Below are 22,680 nucleotides of genomic sequence, written 5' to 3' on the forward strand. Positions count from 1 at the left end.
TCTTCCTGGGAGGCTCTCCCCGCCGTCCAGGGTGCAAGCGCAGTGCCTCTGGCCGGGAGCTGCCCCGCGTACCGGCTGTTGGACGGCCGCCCCCCTTTCCGTGGCGCGCGGGCGCAGGAGCCTGTTCAGTCCCTGCGGTGCCCACGGATGCTCGCTCTCCGCCCTCGGTTCCCGCCGGCCCCACAGCGCCTAGATAAGGCCCGACGAGGCTACAACATACCTGTTGATCAAGTGAAGGAAAGCTACACACATAAAGAACTGACTTTTTGTTGTTGTTTTTACAAAAATTGGACCGTCCTCTATGTGCCAATTTTGTTCGTGCCTCCGGATATGTACCTGTGTGTTTGGAACGTCTCCGCAGCGCCTCGAGGTCTCTATCCCTAATGAACCCCGAAAGTACTATGCCCAGAAGAAACGCGGAACCAAGGTCCCCGGAAAGGACGTTGGGGTTTAGAGGGATGCCAGCCGCTCTCAATTGCTGGTCTGTTTGCCCATAATGAAAGCTCTGTTTTTGCCATGAGAGGACGGGGAGTTTGGAGACGGAGGCAACTGCAGAGTAGGGAGCTGGGGGTGGCCGCCCCGGGGCCAGGGACCCGCGCAACGACGACAGGAGGGGTCGCGTCCCCGGGACACGGCTGGTTCCCAACGGCTGCCGGACGCCAGGACCCGCCGCCCGCCCGGCTTGCCTACGCCCCCTGGTGGCCAAGCGGGTGTCCGCGCCCGCACGCCTCGACCCCTGGCTGCCGAGTCCCTGTCCCACCTCTCTGCGCTTCCTGGAGGCGAAAAATGCCTCCTTCCCTGCATCCTCACACCGCCGCGCTCTCTGCAACCCCTGTAGCCACGCCTCCCCTAACCCCTGCACCTCCTGCTGAACCCGCCTCGCTAGCGAGGTACCCCATACAGAGTCCCTGCATCTCCGCACTGCCTGGCTGCAGAGCCCCAAACCCCTGATTTCCGTGTCCCGCATTCCCTCGCGTCCCTTCACACTACCACAGTTCGACACCCCCACATCCCGGACATGCACCCCGGCCCCGGGTAATACGGCGCCATGGAGGCGGGTGGTGGTGGCGGCAGTGGACCTTTTCAGGCTTGCTCCTTCTATCCCCCCTCCTTTTTAAAAGCATTGCTTTATTGAGGTGTAATTCACATATCTTACAAGTAACCTATACAAAGTGTGGGGTTTTAGGGTATTCGCAGAGTTCTGTAACCAGAGCCACAATCACTGTAGAACCTCTCATTGACTGAAGCCCCATACTCATGAGCAGTCAATCCCCATTTCACCTGAAGCCAGCCTCTCAACTCTAGGCAATTACCAATTTAATCTCTGTCACTATAAAATTGCTTGTTCTAGACCTTTCATAGAAAGGGAAGCAAACAACATGTGGTCTTTTGTGACTGGCTTTTTCCCCTTAGTATAATGTTTTTGAGGTTCATCCATGTGCAGCAGGTGTCAGTACTCATTTATTTAAAAGCGCATACACAGGGGAGTCTGGGTGGCTCAGTCCATTGAGAGTCTGACTCTTGATTTAGGCTCAGGTCATGATCCCAGGGTTGTGGGATCCAGCCAGGCATCTAACTCCGAGCTGAGTGTGGAGCCTGCTTGGGATTCTCTCTCTCTCTCTCTCTCTCTCTCTTCCTCTGCCCCTCTCCCCCACTCACTCTCTCTCTCTAAAATAAAAAATAAATACAAGTAAATCTATATGAATATAATAAATACATGTTATATATATCACACACTTTATTCTTTAGAGCAGTTTTAGGTTCAAAGCAAAACTGAGAAGATACAAAGATTTCTTGTATATCCCTTCTCATTATCAACATGCCCCACTAAATGAAATATTTAAAACCATTAATGATCCTCAATGATACCCAAAGTCCACAGTTTACATTACAGTTCACTCTGGGAGTTGCACGCTGTATGGGTTTGGAAAAATGTATAATGACATATGTAGTCATTATGTACATTGTGTACGTACAGAGTAGTCACACTGCCTTACAAATCCTCTGTGCTCTGCCTGTTATCCCTCCAAACCTCCCCACCCCTGGCAAGCACTTTTCCAGAATGTCATATATGTGGATGCAGACAGTCTTTTCAGACTGGCTTCTTTCACTTAGTAATGTGAACTTAAGTTTCCTGATTTTCTTTTCTTTCTTTTTTTTTTTTTTTTTCCACGGCTTGCATGTCTTTTCATGGCTTGGTAGCTTGTTTCTTTTTTAGCGCTGAAATAATACTCCATTATTTGGATGTACCATAGTTTATTTGTCCATTCACCTATCAAAGGACATCTTTAGGTTTTTCAAGGTTACTTCCAAGTTTTGGCAGTCATGGATAAAGCTGTTGATAAAGCAGGTTTTTGTGTGGACATGAGTTTTTAAACTTCTTTGGATAAATACCAAGGAGTATGATTGCTGGATTGTATGTTAAGAGTATGTTTAGTTTTAGAAGACACTGTCAAACTGTCTTCAAAAGTGGCTGTACCATTTTGCATTCCCACCAGCAATGAATGAGAGATCCTGTTTCTCCACATCTTTGCCAACATTTGGTATTGTCAGTGTTACAGATTTTGGCCATTATGTGTGCAGTGGTAACTTATTGTTGTTTTAATTTGCAACCCCCTGATCACATATGATGTGGAACATCTTTTCACATGCTTATTTGCCACCTGTGTGTATATCTTTTTTAGTGAGGTGTCTGTTAAAGTTTTTGGCTCATTTTTTAATTGGGTTCTTTATTTTCTTATTAAGCTTTGACAATTTTGGATGATATTCCTTTATTGGACGTGTCTTTTGCAAATGTTTTCTCCCACTCTTCGGTTTGTCTTCTCGTTCTCTTGACACTGTCTTTCATAGAGCAGAAGTTTCAAATTTTTATGAAGTCCAGCTCATCAATTATTACTTTCATGGATTGTACCTTTGGCATTGTTCCTAAAGAGTCATTGCCATACTCAAGACCCCCTAGATCTTCTCCTATGTTATTCTCTAAGAGGTTTATAAATTTGCATTTTACATTTAGGTCTGTGATACATTTTAAGTTTTTGTGAAGGATGTAAGGTGGATGTTTAGATTTATTTTATTTTTATTTTTTGCATGTGGATATCCAGTTTTTCCAACACCGTTTGTGGAAATCCTGTCATTTCTCCATTGTATTAAATTTGCTCCTTTATCAAAAAGCAGTTGGTTTTATTTATGTGGATCTATTTCTGGGCTCTCTAGGCTTCGATCTATTTCTCTGTTCTTTCACCAATACTACACTGTTTGATTATCGTATCTTTAGATGTAAGTCTTGAAGCTGGGTAGTGTCAGTACTCTAACCTTTGTTTTCCCAAATCTTTTGCCTCTCCATATAAACTGTATAATCATTTTGTCTGTATCCACAAAATAACTTGCTGGGATTTTGATTGGGACTGCATTGAATCCATAGACCAAGTTGGGAAGAACTGACCTCTTGACACTATTGATTCTTCCTATCCATGAACATGGAATATATCTCCATTTATTTAGTTCTTTGATTTTGCTCATCAGAGTTTTGTAGTTTTCCTCATAGAGCTCTTGTACATATTTTGTTAGATATATACCTAACTATTTAATTTTGGGGGTGCTGATGTAAATAATACCATGTATTTAATTTAAAATTCCACTTGTTCATTTCTGTTATGGCAAAAAGTGATTGAATGATCTGCTAAAGCTGCTATTAATTCTAGGAGTTTTTGTTGATTCCTTTGGATTTTCTACATAAGCGATAATGTCATTTGTGCATTAAGACAGTTTTGTTTCTTCCTTCCCAATCTTATACCTCTTATTTCCTTTTCTTGACTTATCGCATGAGCTAGAACTTCCGGTACAATGTTGAAAAGAAGTGTTGAGAGGAGTCTTTGCCTCATACCTGATCTTAGTGGATACACTGAGTTTCTTACCATTAAGTATGATGTTAGCTGTATGTTTTTTTGTTTTGTTTCATTTATTTTTTGAGAGAGAAAGCATGTGCAGGGGAGGGTAGAGAGAGAGGGGAGACAGAGGATCTGAAGCGGGCTCTGTGCTGACAGCAGTGAGCCTGATGTGGGGATTGAACTCATGAACTGTGAGATCATGACCTGAGTCAAAGTCAGAAGCTCAACTGACTGAGCCACTCAGGTGCCCCGACTATAAGTTTTTGTAGATAGTGTTTGGCAAGTTGAGAAGTTCCCCTCTATTTCTAATTTGCTGAGAGTTTTTTAAATCATAAATGGCTATTGGGTTTTGGCAAATACTTTTTCTGCACCTATTGATATAATCATGTGATTTTTCTTTTTTATCTTATTGATGTGATGAGTTACATTAATTGATTTTTGAATATTGAAGTAGTCTTGCGTACCTGGGATGAATCCCACTTGGTTAAGATGCATAATTCTTTCTATACACTGTTGGATTTCATTTGCTAATATTTGTTGAGGATTTTTGCATCTATGTCCATGAGAGATATTGGTCATTAATTTTCTTATAATGTCATTACCTGGTTGTGGTATTAGGGTAATACTAGCCTCACAGAATGAGTTAGGAGGTATTCCTTCTGCTTCTATCCTCTGAAAGAGATTATAGAGAATTGGTATAATTTTTCCTTAAAGGTTTGGTAGAATTCACCAGTGAACCCATCTGGGCCTGCAACTTTCTGTTTTGGAAGGTAATTAGTCACTATTTCAATTTCTTTATTAGATAAAAAGCTATTCAAACTGTCTATTTTTTTCTTGTGTGACTTTTGGTAAATCGTGTCTTTTAAGGAATTAGTCCATTTCATTTCAAACTTGAATTTAGTCCATTTCATTTCCGGTGATTAAATTTGTAGAAATAGTTTTCCATAGTATTCCTTGATTATCTTTTTAACATGCATAGGATCTAGCTTTCATTTCTGATATTCGTATTGTGTTATCTCTTTTCTTTTTCTTAGTCAGCCTGGCTAGAGGCTTATCTTTTTTAAAGAACAGTTTTTGGGTTCATTGATTTTTATCAGTTTGCTGCTTTTGATTTCATTGATTTATGCTCTAATTCTTATTGTTTCTTTTCTTCTGCTTACTTTGGATTTAATTTGCTCTTCTTTTTCTATTTTCCTAAGGTGCAGGTTTAGATGATTGATTCTAGGTCTTTCTTCTTTTTTAATATGTGCATTCAACGTTATAAATATCCCTCTAAGTTCTTCTTTCACTGCATCCCACAAATTTTGATAAGTCATGTTTTAATTTTGTTTGGCTTAAAATATTTAAAAACCTCTCTTGAGGTTTCTTCTTTGGCCCATGTGTTATTTAGAAGTGTGTTGTTTAGTCTCCATGTATTTTGGTATTTTCAATCATCTTTTTGTTATTTATTACCAATTTAATTCCATTGTGTTCTGAGAGTAGACATTGTGTGATTTCTGTTTTTTTTTTTTAATTTGTTAAAGTGTGTTTTATGGCCTAGAATGTGGTCTACATTGGTAAATGTTTCTTATGAAGCTGAGAGGAATGTCTATCCTGCTGTTGTTGGATGAAGTCATCTGTAGATCTCCATTATATCCAGTTGACTGGTGGTTGCGTTGCGTTCCATTATGTCCTTGTTCGTTTTCTGCCTGCTGGATCGCTGGATCTGTTCCTTTCTGAGTCAGTGTTGAAGTCTCCAAGTATGATAGTGGACTCCTCGGTTTCTCTTTGCAATTTTATAGCTTTTGCCTCACATAGTTTGATGCTCTGGTGTTAGGCACATACATGTTAAGGATTACTGTATCTTCTTGGAGGATTGACCCCTTTATTATGCAATGCCTCTTTTTATCCCTGATAACATAACTTTTCCTCACTGTGAAGTCTGCTCTGTCTGAAAGTAATGTAGTTACTTTTGCTTTCTTTTGATTTAGTGTGGTCTATTTTCCTCCATCCATTTACTTTTAATCTGTATTTGTCTTTATATCTGAAGTAGGTTTCTTTCTTTTTTTTAATATGAAATTTATTATCAAGTTGGTTTACATACAACACCCAGTACTCATCCCAACAGGTGCCTTCCTCAATACCCCTCACCCACCCTCCCCTCCCCCCTCCCCTCCCCCTCCCCCCTCCCCCCCTCCCCTCCCTCCCACCCGCCATCCACCCTCAGTTTGTTCTCAGTTTTTTTTTTTAATTTTTTTTCAACGTTTTTTATTTATTTTTGGGACAGAGAGAGACAGAGCATGAACGGGGGAGGGGCAGAGAGAGAGGGAGACACAGAATTGGAAGCAGGCTCCAGCCTCTGAGCTGTCAGCACAGAACCTGAGGCAGGGCTCGAACTCATGGACCATGAGATCATGACCTGAGCCGAAATCAAGAGTCAGACGCCTAGCCAACTGAGCCTGTTGGGTGCCCCAATGCATATGTTTTAACTTTTTAAAGAGTTACTGAACTATATTCCAAAGGAGTGCACCATTATACATCCCCACCAGCCATGTGTGAGAGTTCAGAGTTCTCCACATTCTTGCCAACACTTGTTATTACCTGATTTTTGAGCACATTCCCATGTACTGGAGCTCATTGACATATCTTCTTTGGAGAAATGCCTATTCAGATCTTCTGCCTATTTTTAAATTGGGTTGTTTGTGTTTTTATTGTTGAGTTTTAAGGGTTCTTTATGTATTATGTATCAGATAAGTCCCTTATCTGATATATGATTTGTATGATTTCCATCGCGTGGATTGGTTTTTTCGCCTTCCTGATGGTGTCCTTTGAAGCACAAGAATTTTCAATTTTGATAATGTCCACTTTACCTTGTCATTGTTGCTGCTGCCTGTGCTTGTGGTATTGTAGCTAAAGAACCACTGCCTAATGCAAGTTCGGAAGATGTGCAACTATGTTTTTTTCTAAGAGCCTGTGGCTTTAGTTCTCACATTTAGAACTCTGATCTATTTTGAGTTCATTTTTATATATGGCGTGAGGCAATGGTCCAACTTTGTTCTTTTGCAGGTGGATCTTATTTGTGTCTGCATGATCTGTTGAAAAGACTAATCTTTCCATTTTTAATTATTTAGCACTCTTGTTGAGGAAGCAATTGACCTAAAATATGAGGGATTATTTCTGGGTTCTCAGTTCAGGTCTATCGACCTATATGTCTGTTGTTATGTCAGTTCTACAGTGTCTTGATAACGGTCACTTTTTGTAGGTACTGAGTTTTTAAAGTGGGAATTGTGAGTACTCAAGCTTTGTTCTTTTACAAGATTATTTAGGCTGTTTTGCTTTGCTTGAGTTTCCATGTAAGTTTGAGGATCAGCTTATGAATTTTGGAAAAAAAAGTTCAGCTGGAATTTTGACAGCATAGTGCTGAATCTGTAGATCATTTTGGAAGGTATTTTCATCTTAACAATAGACAGCTAACAGCTAATCCATGAGTGTAGAATGATTTTTCATGTATTTGGGTCTGCTCTGATTTCTTTCAACAATTCTTTGTGATTTTCAAAGTATAAGTTTTATAACAATAGTAAGCTAATAGCTAATCCATGAATATGGGATGCTTTTCCATGTATTTGGGTCTGCTAGGACTTTTTTCAATAATGCTTTGTGATTTTCAAAGTATAAGTTTTATACTTTTTTGTTAAATTTATTCCTGTTTTGATGCCTTTATAAATGGATTTTTTTCTACAGTATGGAGGTTCCTCAAAAAATTAAAAATAGAACTACCCTATGACCTAGCAATTACACTACTAGGAACTTATCCAAAGAATATAAAAATGCTTATTTGAAGGGGCACATGTACCCCAATGTTTATAGCAGTGCTATCAACAATAGCCAAATTATGGAAAGAGCCCAAATGTCCACTGAATGATGAATGGATAAAGAAGATGTGGTACATATATACAATGGAATACTACTCGGTGATGAGAAAGAATGAAATCTTGTCATTTGCAACAATGTGGATGGAACTGGAGGGTGTTATGCTAAGCGAAATAGGTCAGTCAGAGAAACACAGCTATGCTATGGTTTCACTCATGTGGAATTTGAGAAACTCAACAGATGAACATAGGGGAAGGGAAGAAAAAACAGAGATGGAGGCAAACCATAAGAGACTTGTAAATACAGAGAACAAACAGGATTCCTGGAGTGGGGTGGGTTAAATGGGTGATGGGAATTAAGGAGGGCACTTTTTGAGGTGAACACTGGGTATTATATGTAAGAGATGAATCATAGGGTTCTACTTCTGAAGCCAAGACTACACTGTATGTTAACTAACTTGAACATAATTTTTTTTTCAACCTTTTTTTTTTTTTTTTTTTTTTTTGGGACAGAGAGAGACAGAGCATGAACGGGGGAGAGGCAGAGAGAGAGGGAGACACAGAATCGGAAACAGGCTCCAGGCTCCGAGCCATCAGCCCAGAGCCCGACGCGGGGCTCGAACTCACGGACCGCGAGATCGTGACCTGGCTGAAGTCGGACGCTTAACCGACTGCGCCACCCAGGCGCCCCTTGAACATAATTTTTTTAAAAAAGAATTTCTTTTCTTAGGGTTTTTTCCCCCCAGATTGTTCACTGTGAGTGTATAGAAAAACAATTGACTCTTTGATGTTGATCTTGTATTTTGTAACTTGCTGAACTCATTCAATCTATCCTTTTTTCAGATCCCATTTAAAATTATGAAGGGACACAGTCACATTGTGAGTTCCTGTAACTTCTGTGTGGATGACACAAAGCTCCTCAGTGGCTCCTATGACTGCACTGTGAAGCTGTGGGTAGGTGGCCCGGCATTAGGTGGGATGAAAATATCCCATAAGCTTTCCCATATCTTGTGGAGAGATCGCCAATACTGAGTTCCCAGACACTCAAGGATCCCAAAGATTTGGAAAGAACTTTCTGCGCAAAATGCAAGAAAAAGAAGCAAAGTGAGGGTTCTGCCCTAGTGTCAAGCCAGTGGAGAGAGATGAGTTTATTGTAGTCAGCCTGTTGATTTGGAAGCAGGAGGAGCAGGGGGCAGGGACCACTGCGCTGGAACTCCCCACCTATTGTGGGATGGCCCCAGTGGTGCCTAGGGCGCGCCTGAGATCTCTGAGCTGTGACATCTCTTTGGGTCTCCTTCTCATTTGGAAAATTCACTTTCATCCATAGAGATGGTATGGCCAGGCTTAGGTGGTCGCAGAGGACAGAAAAGTGGCCAGGCCTGGGACCTGTCCATGAGCGGTGGTTGGAAGGGGCAGGCTGGAGCACGGATCAGTGCCCCAAGGTTCAGGAAGCAGGGGCGTGATGGTCACGTGAGGTTGCGGAGACATGGCACTGAGAACTCTTCCAAAGCCTCTGCGCATAGCCAGTGACCCTGGGAGGGCTGTCTGGGGGAATGCTGGCCCATCACGGGGGTTTGATGAGGGAGCAGGAATGGGAGAGGACAATGGCCATTGGAGCCAGGCCACAGATGATTGTGTGGCTGGGGCTTGGCCCATGGGGGAGGACAGTCCGTTCTGAGTTTTGCCGTCTCCTCTGGCTTCAGGGGTGGGAGGGGACAGAAGTAAGTCTGGGCTGGTTCCTGGGTTCTGGCCTGGGTAATCAGGTGGAAGATAGCCCCTCACCCTCCAGATGACCACAGAAGTCACCTTCTGTGTCATCAGTGGGCACCAAGGCCAGGCAGATTAAGCAGGAGGGTTTGGGGATTGTCCACGTGGTTCAGCTCTGTGACCCTGGGTGGTTACATGACCTCCGGGGCTTCCTTGAAACTTTCCAGGTCCAGCTGCATGCAGGGGCTACCCTGGGGCCTGCCCGGCCAATTCCTGGTCCCAGCAGACATCCACTCCTCACTTCTACTCTGGCCCTTAGAAAATCCACTCTCCCAGCCCCAAATCTCTTTCTGGGAAAACTGGTTCCTCTGAGAGCCTCAAACCGCTTCTCAACCATCTGAGGTGAGATGGCGAGGGGGCTTTGCTCGTTGTCATCACCCAGGGGAGCAAGAGGGCAGCTTTCCAGGTGTGCCTCCTGCTTGGCCAGCTGCACATCTTTGCCACTTTCTTCTTGCCTTCGGCACCAGTGGAGGGAGTCACAGGAGTTTCTGTCTATTTGGGCCAAAAATCTCTTGTCTCTGAAAGAGGAAATATGCCTGTTTCTCTTGCCCCAAGATTAAAGACCACCCACTGAGATGTCTGTGGTTCCCCACAGCGGCCTGGCTGCCTAGTCCATGCTGCTGTATCTAGGATGCGGTCACTTCGACCTGTCCAAGTGTCCTGATACCAGCCTCGCTCACGGCCTTGCCGGTTTCTGCCACTTTCTCCAGGTCACTGCCCTCCCTCCTTTCTTCCCCCTCAGTCGCCAGTTGTCTGTCTTGGCTGCGCCATTTGGCACCTCCTCCAAGAAGCCCTCTTTCCTCCTCCTGGTTCTCTTTTCCCCATCTTTGCCCTTTGGCTGCCTCCTCCTGTGGCTGTCCCTGCCCCTGCACAGCTGACATTCTCGAACCCTCCCTGGGGTAGATGACTCAGCCATTGCCCCGCACACTGCCTTCTCCCGTCGCAGTATCTTGGCCAAAATGTCCCCTTGCTTCTCCTTTCTCTTCCCATTCCCGTCACCTCCCATCTCCCATCCCTCCTCTCAGCTCCGCCCGGAACCCAAACATCTGATTTAATCTTTTGAAAGCTCCCTTCACCCTCACTGTGGACCATTGTGAATAATTTGGAAAGTCCACACCTGTAAGAAGCAGTGGGGATGAAATCACTCTCTATCCTGCACGCGACATCCCTCTAGTGTATGGGCACACCTCTTTCTAGTCATTAAGAGATAACAGCTTTGGTGTTTTTTTCACGGTACAAAGAAGAAGCGAGAGCCATCATTTCACGACTCTGGAGTTAATCGCTGTGAAAATGTTGGAGGAGTATATGTCTATTTTTCTTTCTTGTTCACACACAGATATGCATGTTTATGAAATTGAGACCATAAAGAAATGCTATTTACATAACCACAATAAACTTGGGCTACGGATATTATCACATTTGCCTTATTTTTACAACCATTTCTTGGTGCCCGTTCTTTCCCATCCATTTGAAGTCTGACCAGTATCCCTGCCTTGAATTATCTGAGTCCACAGAGGGGTTCCTGCTTCCAAATGCTAGGTGAAGAGGGAGCTTTCAATTATTTCCTTCCCATGGCCCTGACCAATGGCCCATTCATTTCAAGAAACATTCAGTACAAAACAGAGACTTTCCCACCGTCTTTGGAATTCACTAACAAAATCTGGCTTGTTTGCTATAGATCTCTTGCCAAAGGATTCCCTTCACATTTTCTAAGAGGTGCACATTTTCCAAGAGGGTTATCGGCCTGTAGTCGTTCCTCCTCTTGGCCATAAGGTGTCACTACTGAATGCTGAAGTTGCACATGGACCCCATGGACACTGGTTCCTTCCGGTGCTGCCCTTAGCTGACCGGGGGCGCTGCGCAAACTGCAGTCCCAAGCCCCACTGTGATCATTTGCTTAGTTCTGTGTTTGTGCCAGAGCAATGCACCTGCCAGGGGGGCTGCAGCCTGGGTGTGTCCTGTCCTGGCGTGTTCCTCTTTGGATTCCTGGTGTCTCTTCCCGCCTCTGATTAGGGCCTGCTGGGTTACCCAAACACAAGCCCACTGTTTGGAACAGGGGTTGAGGGTCTGGGTCTGTGCAGAAAAGAGTTCACATAGCAGGTCTGAGACTGCTGGTGAGGCTGGCTTGGCCGGCATCTGGGAGCTGGACTGGTAAATGGTATCCTACAATCGTGAAACTTCCCCCAAGTGTCAAAGAGGGCTCACTGTACCCATAAACCCCTGTTGGTGCAAGCCATGTGGTTTATGCTGAGCACTTGCTTTGCTTCTGGAGTCTGGATTTGGTGTATGCCAGAGAATCCCCCCAAAGCCCTGGGCCCCAAGACTCAGGCACACCTCCCCGATAGACAACACATCACACGTGCTGTTACAACTGGTTGCTGGAGGAATTAAGCATGTCCTGTGTGATCCACTGGGAGAGACTCTTGGAAGCTTGTGTCTGGTTCTCTCTGGACTTCACCCCATGCCCCTGTCCCTTTGCTGATTTTGCTTTGTGTCCTTTGCTGTAATCTTAGCATGGATATGACTATTTGTGGAGCCCTGTGAATCCTGGAGGATCACTGAACCTGGGGGTGGTCTTGGGGACCCCTGACACAGGGTCCTTTGCCCCCCACCTCCCCTGCCCCAGCATGACTTGGGCTCTTCATGCAAAGTGGTTTCTGCATATCAGGAAGTATTGTCACAGGCCTGCCCTGGTTGGCCTGAAGCTCCTGAACCATGCATCATATTTTCACCTAGCAACTCAAGACCTTTCTAGGAATTCATTATCTTACCAGTAACCTGTTTTTCAAGGGGACTTTCCACCCCTGCTTATCCCGAAAAGCTGTTGGCATCTTTCTTTTTTTTTTAATTTTATTTTTTAGTTTTTAAAATTTACATCCAAGGGGCGCCTGGGTGGCGCAGTCGGTTAAGCGTCCGACTTCAGCCAGGTCACGATCTCGCAGTCCGTGAGTTCGAGCCCCGCGTCGGGCTCTGGGCTGATGGCTCAGAGCCTGGAGCCTGTTTCCGAATCTGTGTCTCCCTCTCTCTCTGCCCCTCGCCTGTTCATGCTCTGTCTCTCTCTGTCCCAAAAATAAATAAACGTTGAAAAAAAAATTTAAAATTTACTTCCAAATTAGTTAGCATATAGTGCAACAATGATTTCAGCAGTAGATTCCTTAATGCCCCTTACCCATTTAGCCCATCCCCCCTCCCACAATCCCTCCAGTAACCTTCTGTTTGTTCTCCATATTTAAGAGTCTCTTATGTTTTGTCCCCCTCTCTGTTTTTATATTATTTTTGTTTCCTTTCCCTTATGTTCATCTATTTTGTCTCTTAAAGTCCTCATATGCTTTTTGTCTTTCTCTGACTAACTTCACTTAGCATAATACCCTCTAGTTCCATCCACATAGTTGCAAATGGCAAGATTACATTCATTTTGATTGCCGAGTAATACTCCATCGTATATATATACCACATCTTTATCCTTTCATCCATCAATGGACATTTGGGCTCTTTCCATACTTTGGCTATTGTCGATAGTGCTGCTATAAACATGGGGGTGCATGTGTCCCTTCGAAACAGCACACCTGTATCCCTTGGATAAATGCCTAGTAGCGCAATTGCTGGGTTGTAGGGTAGTTCTATTTTTAGTTTTTTGAGGAGCCTCCATACTGTTTTCCAGAGTGGCTGCAACGGCTTGCATTCCCATGTTGGCACATTTCTTACTGAAAATATTTCATCTCTGCCATAATGGGCACTTTTCACTTCGGCACCCTGTTTTATTCCCCTCATGTTATCTAGTTTTTACCTGGCTTTGTTCTCATCATATTCTCTAGTTATTTTTTAAAAAAATTTTAAATGTTTATTTATTTTTGAGAGAGAGAGAGAGAGAGAGAGAGAGACAGAGCATGAGCGGGGGAGGGGCAGAGAGAGAGGGTGACACAGAATCCAAAGCAGGCTCCAGGCTCTGAGTTGTCAGCACAGAGTCGGATGCAGGGCTCGAACCCACGAGCAGCAAGATCATGACCTGAGCTGAAGTCGGATGCTTAACTGACTGAGCCACCCAGGTGCCCCTGTAGTTATTTTTTTTTAATCTTTATTTTTGAGGGAGAGAGAGAGAGAGCACAGTGGGGGAGGGCAAAGAGAGGGGGACAGAGGATCTGAAACAGGCTCTACACTGACATTAGAGAGGGCTCGAACTCACGAGCCACGAGATCATGACCTGAGCTGAAGTTGGACGTTCAGCCAACTGAGCCACCCAGACGCCCCTATTCTCTAGTTACTAACCGTCGACATGCTAACAGTTGCTGGCGCCCCACTGCTGGCATGCTGGGATTGGTCTTAGCCGCTCCCCCGAGGTGACGGTGACCGGTACCCCGGGTGTTTAGCCTCCCCTCTCACCCACGTGGCGAACCCTTTCATGCTTAAGTCCTTGTGACCACAGTTCTGACTAGAAGAATTGCCGGGTCAAAGGGTGTGAACTTCTAAAAAGTTCTTGAAAGGTCTTGCGGATTCTGCAAAGCCTCTTCGGCCAGTAGCGTTGGAGAAAATTGTCTGCAGCTCTGTCCCCAGAGTGGCCCGTTGCCGTCTGGTGCCTGTGCAGTTGAGGGGGAGTTTCCCAGGGATACTGTGGGTGGCAGGGTGTCCTTGCTGCTCTGGGGAAGAGGCTGGGAAGTCCTTTTGCCCTCTTGAGCAAGGTGAGGGACATAAGACCACAGGTTCTCATACTTTGCCGTTTAGACGAGCTCGGGGCTGCCCTTGAGCTCAGTTCATGACTTGCACCAACGGCTCAGTGACCTCTCTCTCCCTCTCTCCTGTTGATTTGAGGATGCTGTGGATGGCTCAGTCATTCGGGATTTTGAGCACAGGCCCAATGCTCCTGTTTTAGAGTGCAGCGTGACGGCTGACAGCAAAAGGTGACCTTTCCCTCGTCTTACACGGGTCAGGAGGAGTGAGGAGGCAGGCCAGGGACAACTTTCTGTTTTATGGGCAGATACATTCCCGTTCTCCCATATATGTCCCCGTGGTTTCCATGTTTCGCTGTAAGAGTCAAGGGGATGTGACAACTCTTTGCAAATTCAAAGCGCTAAAAAGACAACAAGTATTGTGGCTAAGACAAAGCCAGTCTGCATTCTCTTCCCATAGTTACACCCATGGGCTGTGGACGCTGCGAGGGGTCACTGGCCATTGAGGCCCAGGCAGCATCTCACAGGGGAAATGGAGGCAGACACGCCCCAGCTCGGAGGCAGCCGCGTGCACACAAGAGCCTCTGGGAGACATTTGCTTAAGCCCCTCATGAGCAGGTGAAATGGGCCTTTAAAACAAGGGGTTTGCTTTAAAATAGATTTACTTAAAAATTTTTTTTTGATGTTTTTATTTATTTTTGAGACAGAGAGAAATCACAGCTCGGGAGGGGCAGAGTGGGAGGGAGGCAGGAACCAAAGCAGGCTCCATGCAGGTAGCAGAGAGCCCGATACGGGGCCTGACCTCACGAGCTGTGAGATCATGACCTGAGCCGAAGTCAGACACTGAGCCAACTGAGCCGCCCAGGCCGCCCCTAGATTTATTTTTATCCAGCAGTTACAAAACTAGTAAAAACTAGTATTGGAACATTACGTGATATGGGGGACACAGATTACCACGGAAGCACGCAACGGAAGAAAGATACATGTATATTATTATGTACAAAGGTACAGCTATGTTATTTTTACTAGGTGTAAAAGAGAACATTTCAGAACAAAGTGAGCTGCCAAAGTGTTTTCCTGTAACAAGACGTGAGCAGAGAAGGAAACAGTGGGTCCGTGTGAGCCGTAGGTATCCCCTCAGAAGAAGACAGTCATTCCCAGAAGAGAAGACACGGTCCCTTTAATGCCCTAAATATGAAAGAACACATCTGGGTGGCTGAGGGATTCAGGAAGGGCATGCGGTAATGCCTCGGTATTAGGGTCTGTCTGTTTTCCGTGAGGCTCATGGAGGGGGCCGGGAGCATCTCGAGAAAGATCCAGGTATTACTTGCAACCTTGGTCCTAAGTTATAGAAATTTTCTATGAAGAAATTTCCAGGTTTTTTTTTTTTTCCCCATAGAACCTGCAGCCATAACTGTCTGGGTCATTTTCTTGGCAGAATTATTGCAGCGTCCTATGACAAAGCAGTGAGGGCTTGGGACCTTGAGACAGGCAAGCTGCTGGTGAGTGTGCCCCGCCCAGCGTGGCAGCACGGGGTCTTGACTGGGCTTTGGGGGCCTTGGGCTGGGTCTGGGGTGGGAAGGGAAAGCAGTCTTTCAGAAAAGGAGGGTTGTCTCAGGGACACCAGATGATGGCGGGTGGGTGTCGGGGAAGGAAAGCTTCTTAGGGCTTTTGCTGGAAGGATGGGAAGAGTTTGGATACCCAAAAGAAGCAAGGGTCACTCGCGGTCGGGGAGAAAGGACCATCGAATTCAAGGCTGAGGGAACTGCACAGGGAAAGAGACCCTCCTCTGTGGGGTGTTGGGATTTGATGGGGCGGGAAGCAGAGCTGAGGCCATGGGACAAAGGCCACGTGGTCAAAGCACGAGTGTCCAGGGGAGGGTCCTCTCCCCGTCTTGGAGGGGCCACCATCCATCCATCCATCCATCCATCCATCCATCCATCCAAACCAGCCTGAGACTCCCTCTCTGTCTGGTGCCCAGGTAGCCCTGGCCCTGCCCAAGGGGCTCCCCAGGGAGCTCCTGAATGCTCCCCTTTGCTCCTCTTTTCTTCTTAGTGCAAAGATCAGTTTATTTCACTGTAAAAACCCCAGAGGTGATAGTTAATAACTTGGTATCTCCTTTCCTGTGTCTGCGTACATTTCCATATGAACACAGGCAAGTATGTTCTGTTAACAACATGGCATGATCCTGTGCATACTTCTGGATCTTGACTTTTTTTTTTTTTTCACCACTTAAAAACAAATGGGTAAGTACGTATATACCAATGTCATCCTTCGTAATGGATGCATGGATTCCGTGGTATGGATAAGTCAGACTGTGTTTCACCATCCCGTTATGGGACACTGGGGCTGTTTTCACGTTTCCCTATCATGAACAATGCTACAATGAGGAAGCTTTGCATATAACTTTTGATACCTAGGATCCAATATTTTTAAGGAAATAGAGCTGGATTTGACTGCTAATTTGATATAGAAACATGGCGTTTTAAAAATTGTCATCTAGACATCTGTGCCAACTCATATCCAAGGCACTGGAAGAGAGCTCACCCTCTTCATGCCAGATATCATGATTTAAAAAAAATTTTTTTTAGCCAGTTTGGGTAGATGAAAAATGAGACGAACATTGATTACTCCTGACTTTGAGCATTTTTCCAAATGTTTATTTCTTCTCTTGTAAATTTCTTGCTCTTGTCTCTAGCCAGTTTTTCTATTTGAGATGCTTTTCTTTTTCTTCTTTAAACTTCTTTACAGTACTTTTATTTATTTTTATTGCACAATGATCCATGCCACTTGCCAACTACAGAGCTGAATTAGTTATCCACCACCGCTTGACAAATTAGGCCAAAACTTAACAGCTTGAAACAACAAACACTTATTATCTCGTGGTTTCTGACAGTCAGGAATCTAGGAGCCACTTAGCTGGGTGGTTCTGGTTCAAGTTTCTTATTTAAAAAAAAATTCTTTTAAGTTTATTTATTTTGAGAGACAGAGAGAGCAGAGGAGGGGCAGAGAGGGAGGGAGAGAGAGAATCCCAGGCAGGCTCCATGCTGTCAGCACAGAGCCCAATGTGGGGCTCCAACTCATGAACCATGAGATCGTGACCTGAGCCAAAACCAAGAGTCAGACGCTTAACCAACTGAGCCACCCAGGGACCCCGGTTCAAGTTTCTTATGAAGTCACAGTTAAGATGTCATCTGGGGTTAAGGTCATCTGAAGGCTCAACTGGGGCTCATCTTCCAAGATGGTGCACCCACATGGCTTTTGGCAGGAGCCCTCAATTGCTCTCCACTTGGGTGTCTCCATAGGGCTGCTTGAGTTTACTCCCTCAGAGTAAGTGATCCAAGAGAGAGCAAGGAGGAAGCTATGGTTTCTTTTATGACCTAGTCACATGCTGTCACTTCTGCAATATTCTATTCATTAGAAATGAGTCACCAAGTCCAGCCCATACACAAGGGGTAGGGAATTAGGCTGCACCTTTTGGAGGGAGGACTGTCAAAGGATTTGCGGGCATATTTTAAAGCTGTCACAATGGCAATACCATAATTTATAACCTACAGAGAGATCCTCCTTTCCTAGAATGTGGAGCAGCTCAGTGTCCCCTTCTTGGGGTTTGGTGCCAGCCTGTCCCAAGGGATTGTGAGATGCCCAAGGGACTGGGCTGCAGTGTCTTGTCCACAGTGCTGGGCACATGGCAGATACTTAATAAACACTTGTTTACCAAACTGAACAGGAGTGAAGTTGGTCATTACTAGAACCTTGCTGCCAGTTCCACTAGCCGCTCTACCTGTCCTTGTCCATCTGTCCTGGAGACAGCTTAATGAATTGCATTTATTAATTTAATTAGGTAAAACTACACGAACTTAAAAATTCAGTTCCTTACCGGCACTAGCCCATTGCAAGTACTCAACGGCCACATGTGGCCAGAGGCTAGTATATTGGATAGTGCCTAGATGGAACATTTCTGTCATCACAGAAAGTTCTACTGGACAGCTGGGCTAGAGAGAGAACAACCTTTTGATTGTTGCCCTATTCAGTGGAAGATCAACCATGAAACCTTCATAGCCTCCTGTAAGCTTTCTCCTGATGGCAAATACGTGGTCTCAGCCTTGGACGTGGATCGCGGAATCTGTATAACAGATGCGGAAAACGCCACCACTGTGTCACACATCAAAAGTGAGTTTGCATGGGCTCCCTGCTCTGTTCTGTCTGCGATGGTAACAGCTGCTTGTCACTTAACTGACAGTGACTTTTTTTTTTTTTTAATTTTTTTTTCAACGTTTTTTTATTTATTTTTGGGACAGAGAGAGACAGAGCATGAACGGGGGAGGGGCAGAGAGAGAGGGAGACACAGAATCGGAAACAGGCTCTAGGCTCCGAGCCATCAGCCCAGAGCCCGACGCGGGGCTCGAACTCACGGACCGCGAGATCGTGACCTGGCTGAAGTCGGACGCTTAACCGACTGCGCCACCCAGGTGCCCCTGACAGTGACTTTTGATTGCCTTATTTGGTGAAGCTGTAATGAGCGGCATCATTACAGATAGACACTCATTGGTAGAACACCAGTAGCTAAAACCATCATCGGTTAAGGCTTTTATGATTAACCCCGTTTGTAATAAATGAAAAAGTGTTCTGTTCCAATGTCATGCAGACGTTTAAAGCCCAATCTTTTACTGAGCGGAGGCTCAGCCTTTATAGTATTTTTATATGTATTTTTAAAATATAAAGATGAAAGAGGCACCTGGAAGGCTCAGTCGATTGATTTCGGCTCAGGTCGTGATCTCACACTTTGTGGGATCAAGCCCTGAGACTGGCATGGGGCTGACAGCACGGAGCCTGCTTGGGGTTCTCTCTCTCTCTCTCTCTCTCTCTCCCCCTCTCCCTTGTGCTCTCTCTCTCAAAATAAACTTAAAAAAATACATATATATTAATAAAGATAATAATCATCAGATGTCAATTTTCTGGCTGTGATACCGTGTGATAGTTACACAAGGTGTTTCTATTGGGGGAAACTGGGTGACAGGCACATAGGCTCTCTCAGTGTTATTCCTCACAAGGGCATGCAAGTTGACGGTTATCTCAAAATAAAACATTAAAAAATATGCAATCGTTGTAAAACATTTGGTAACTATGTAAAGTAAAAAGCACAAGGCTGCTCTGTGTGTCCTGTCTCCTCCGTGGGGGTGTCTATTATGAACAACATGTTACTGGGTGGCCTTCCCGACCTCTGTGAGTGTGTGTGGGCATGTGTGTGTGCACATCCCAGTCCTACTTCCCATGTGCACCTTGTGTTTATGTTTATCAGCACAGATCTGTGGCGTGTGCACGGCCCCATGGCTTGCCCCTCCCCTCTCCTGTGTCCCCTCATCCTCTACCCGTCCTCCCCCTCCAGGTTCTAGTTGCACCCCACACTTTTCCACGCTCTGTCCAACCTCCAGGCCTGTGCACGTGTTCCTTCTGCTGGGAGCCCTCTTCCTATTCTGTTTCCCCTGCTAACTTTTAGCGCCCCTCCTCGACCTGTCAGGGCTGGGCCAGCCATCTGTTGGCCAGGAACCATGACCACTCGTGGCCCCTGACACCTGTGGGTTGTAGCTTGCACAGGGCGTCTCTCCATCAGACCGGGAGCTCTGTTCGTGCTTCTTCTTCTTAGCCTGGCACACAGTAGGCGCCTGGGAAATGTCTGTGCAAGTGAGGAGTCCCTTGTGAAACTGGGATTCATGTTTCTGTAGTACTGTCTCAGTCTGGGGGAGTAGTGTGAGCTTCTGGGCCATGTGGAGCTCGTGGCCTGGAATGTGGAATGTCAGGTGATGAGTCGCTTTCCCTGTGCCTCAGATCATCACAGCCGGTCTCTCACGGCATGCTGCTTTGACCCCGACAGCCAGAAGGTGGCTTCCGTCTCATTGGACAAAAGCATCAAGATCTGGGATATTACATCCCAAGCCACGCTGCTCACCATCACCAAGTGAGGGGGGGCCCCATCCTGCAGCAGAGAGGTGGGCTGGAGTCCCCGTTCAGACCCTCCTGGATTTGGCCCGCACACCTTCAGCTGTGAGCTGGCATCCACATGGGGCATCCCCAGCTTGGTCACAGGTGCTCGGAGGAGGCTGGAGATGGAGAAAGTGAAGGAGGGAGGTGGGCGGGGGGACACCACTAGCTGTGGCTTCTGGGCAGGGACAGGCCTCAGGTGCGTTTGTTTCCATGTGAGCCAACGCTGGAAAACATTGTGCAGAGCCTCCCCACCTCCCTCCTAAATGTGAATTTCCAGTGTCTCCTGTGAAATGGGAAGATCTGATAATCCAGGACTGCAAGGGTTACCTGTCAGGTGGCCACCACCAGGCGGGGGGGCCAGTCCTCTCCAACAGGCCCTGGAGTCAGGATCCCAGAATGTGTATGTGCCCTGTCACCCTGTCTGCTCTGCTCAGTCAGGAGCCTTGCTGGACTGGGCCAGGCTGTCCCATGGGCGTCTGGCCAGGGGTCAAGAGTGTGCAGGTTCAGGGATGTCTGGATGGCTCAGTCGGTTAAGCGTCCAGCTTTGGCTCAGGTCATGATCTCATGGTTCATGGGTTCAAGCCCCACGTTGGGCTTTGTGCTGACAGCTCAGAGCCTGGAGCCTGCTTCAGATTCTTGTCTCTCTCTGCCCCTCCCGTGCTAGTGCTGTCTCTCTCTGTCTCTCCAAAATGAATAAAAACATTAAAAAATTAAAAAAAAAGAGTGTGCAGGTTCATATCCTGTGTGACCTTGGACCTTAGTTTCCTCACCTGCAAACCGAGCAGAGGTAACATCTGAGTGAGGTAGGTCCTTAGCTCAGGCCACACAATGGGTGCTCAACACGTGCTGTTACTGAGAGTGACTCTCATGGAAACCTGGGTGGGGGCGCTGTGGAATGCCTCCTTAGCCCAGTGGGGGGTGGGGTGCAGACAGCAGAGGTGGCCGCCAGCTCCAGCTATGGGCAAGTGTCATAGTCCACTCCGTTCTGTTTTCCCCATGGAGGTGGAAAAGGAAACAAGCAAAATGTTTATTGGTATTTTTTTAGGTTTATTTATTTATTTGAAGAGAAAGGGAGAGAGAGAGCAAGCGAGAGAGAGACAGAGAGAGAGACAGAGAGAGCAGGGAAGGAGCAGAGAGAGAGAGGGAGAGAGAGAGTCCCAAGCAGGCTCCATACTATTACCCCAGAGCCTGATGCGGGGCTCGAACCTGCGAACTGTGAGATCAGGATTTGAACTAAACCAAGAGTCAGATGCTTAACCTGTTGAACCACCCAGGCACCCCTCTATTGGTATTAAAAAATTTTTTTTTAATTAAAAAAATATTTATTCATTTTGAGAGTGAGAGACAGAGTGTGATCAGGGGAGGGGCAGAGAGAGAGAGGGGGGGGGGAGAGAGAGAGGGAGAGAGGGAGACAGAATCCGAAGCAGGCTCCAGGCTCCAAGCTGTCAGCACAGAGCCTGACATGGGGCTCAAACTCACAAACCGTGAGATCATGATCTGAGCCGAAGTTGGAAGCTTAATTTGACTGAGCCACCTAGGCACCCTATTGGTATTTTTGATCAACCCAAATGTGTGATTTTTTTTTTTTTTTGGAAATAGTTTTTAGCAAGAAAATATAAAGGCAAAGATTCTTGGTGACAAGTGACAGGGCTGCAGCCTCTAAAGTCACACAGGGCCCCACACAGGGCCCCACACTTGATTTAATGCTCTGCTGTCAACGTCCTTAAATTCTTAGTTTTTGAACAAGGGACCTTGCATGTTTTTATTTCAAAAATATGTAATTTACTTTTTGAAGATGTAAAATATGCAACACAGTACAAAATTTAAAAGGAACAAAAGGATATATAGTGAAAAATGTCTTCTACCTGTCTTGTAACCATTCAGTTTCCCCAGAAGCCATCACTTTTCCCTTTCCTTCCTTCCTGCCTGTCTTTCTCTCTTGACAGCTTTACTGAGATATAATTCACACAGCAGAGAATTCACCCATTTCAAGTGAACAGTGGTTTGGAGGCTATCACATTGTTATCTTTTAAGTTGTGGTAAACTACACATAAAGTAAAATTTTCATTTTAACCATTTAAAGTTAATCACTGACATTCATTACATTTACAATATTGTGCAATCATCCCCACTGTCTTTCATTACCTTTCATTACCCAAACAGGAACCCCGTGTCCGTTAAACCATAATTCCCCACTCCCTCCAACCCCAGCCCCTGGCAACCTGTATTCTACTTTCTGCTCTGTGAATCTGTCTGTACTGGATGTTCCATACAAATGCAATCATACATTACTTGACCTTTTGTGTCTGGCTTCTTTCATGTAGCATCCTGTTTGTAAAATTCACCCATGTAGCGTGTATTAGAACTTCATTCCTTTTTCACGACAGAACAATATTTCATTATTTGTATGTACCACATTTTGTTTATCTGTTCCTCTGTTGAGGGTCACTTGAGTTGCTTCTATCTTTTGGCTATTGTGAATAGTGCTGTCATGAACATTAGCAGATGGATATCTGTTCAAGTCCCTGC

The 22,680-nt window shown here is 45.5% G+C and overlaps 1 protein-coding gene across 1 annotated transcript in view; it reads left to right on the top strand.

The window, feature by feature from the left end:
• The window catches only part of WDR88 (WD repeat domain 88), a 41,865-nt gene that overhangs the window by 2,426 nt on the left and 16,759 nt on the right, over positions 1-22,680 (top strand). The window contains 5 exon segments of the mRNA XM_025914723.2: positions 8,579-8,689; positions 14,309-14,397; positions 15,605-15,668; positions 18,201-18,339; positions 19,996-20,125. Coding sequence (XP_025770508.2) covers positions 8,579-8,689; positions 14,309-14,397; positions 15,605-15,668; positions 18,201-18,339; positions 19,996-20,125 — 533 coding nt within the window.

Source organism: Puma concolor, chromosome E2 (genome assembly GCF_028749965.1).
Source record: "Puma concolor isolate L17-30 chromosome E2, mPumCon1.1.hap2, whole genome shotgun sequence".
Classification (NCBI taxonomy): domain Eukaryota; kingdom Metazoa; phylum Chordata; class Mammalia; order Carnivora; family Felidae; genus Puma; species Puma concolor.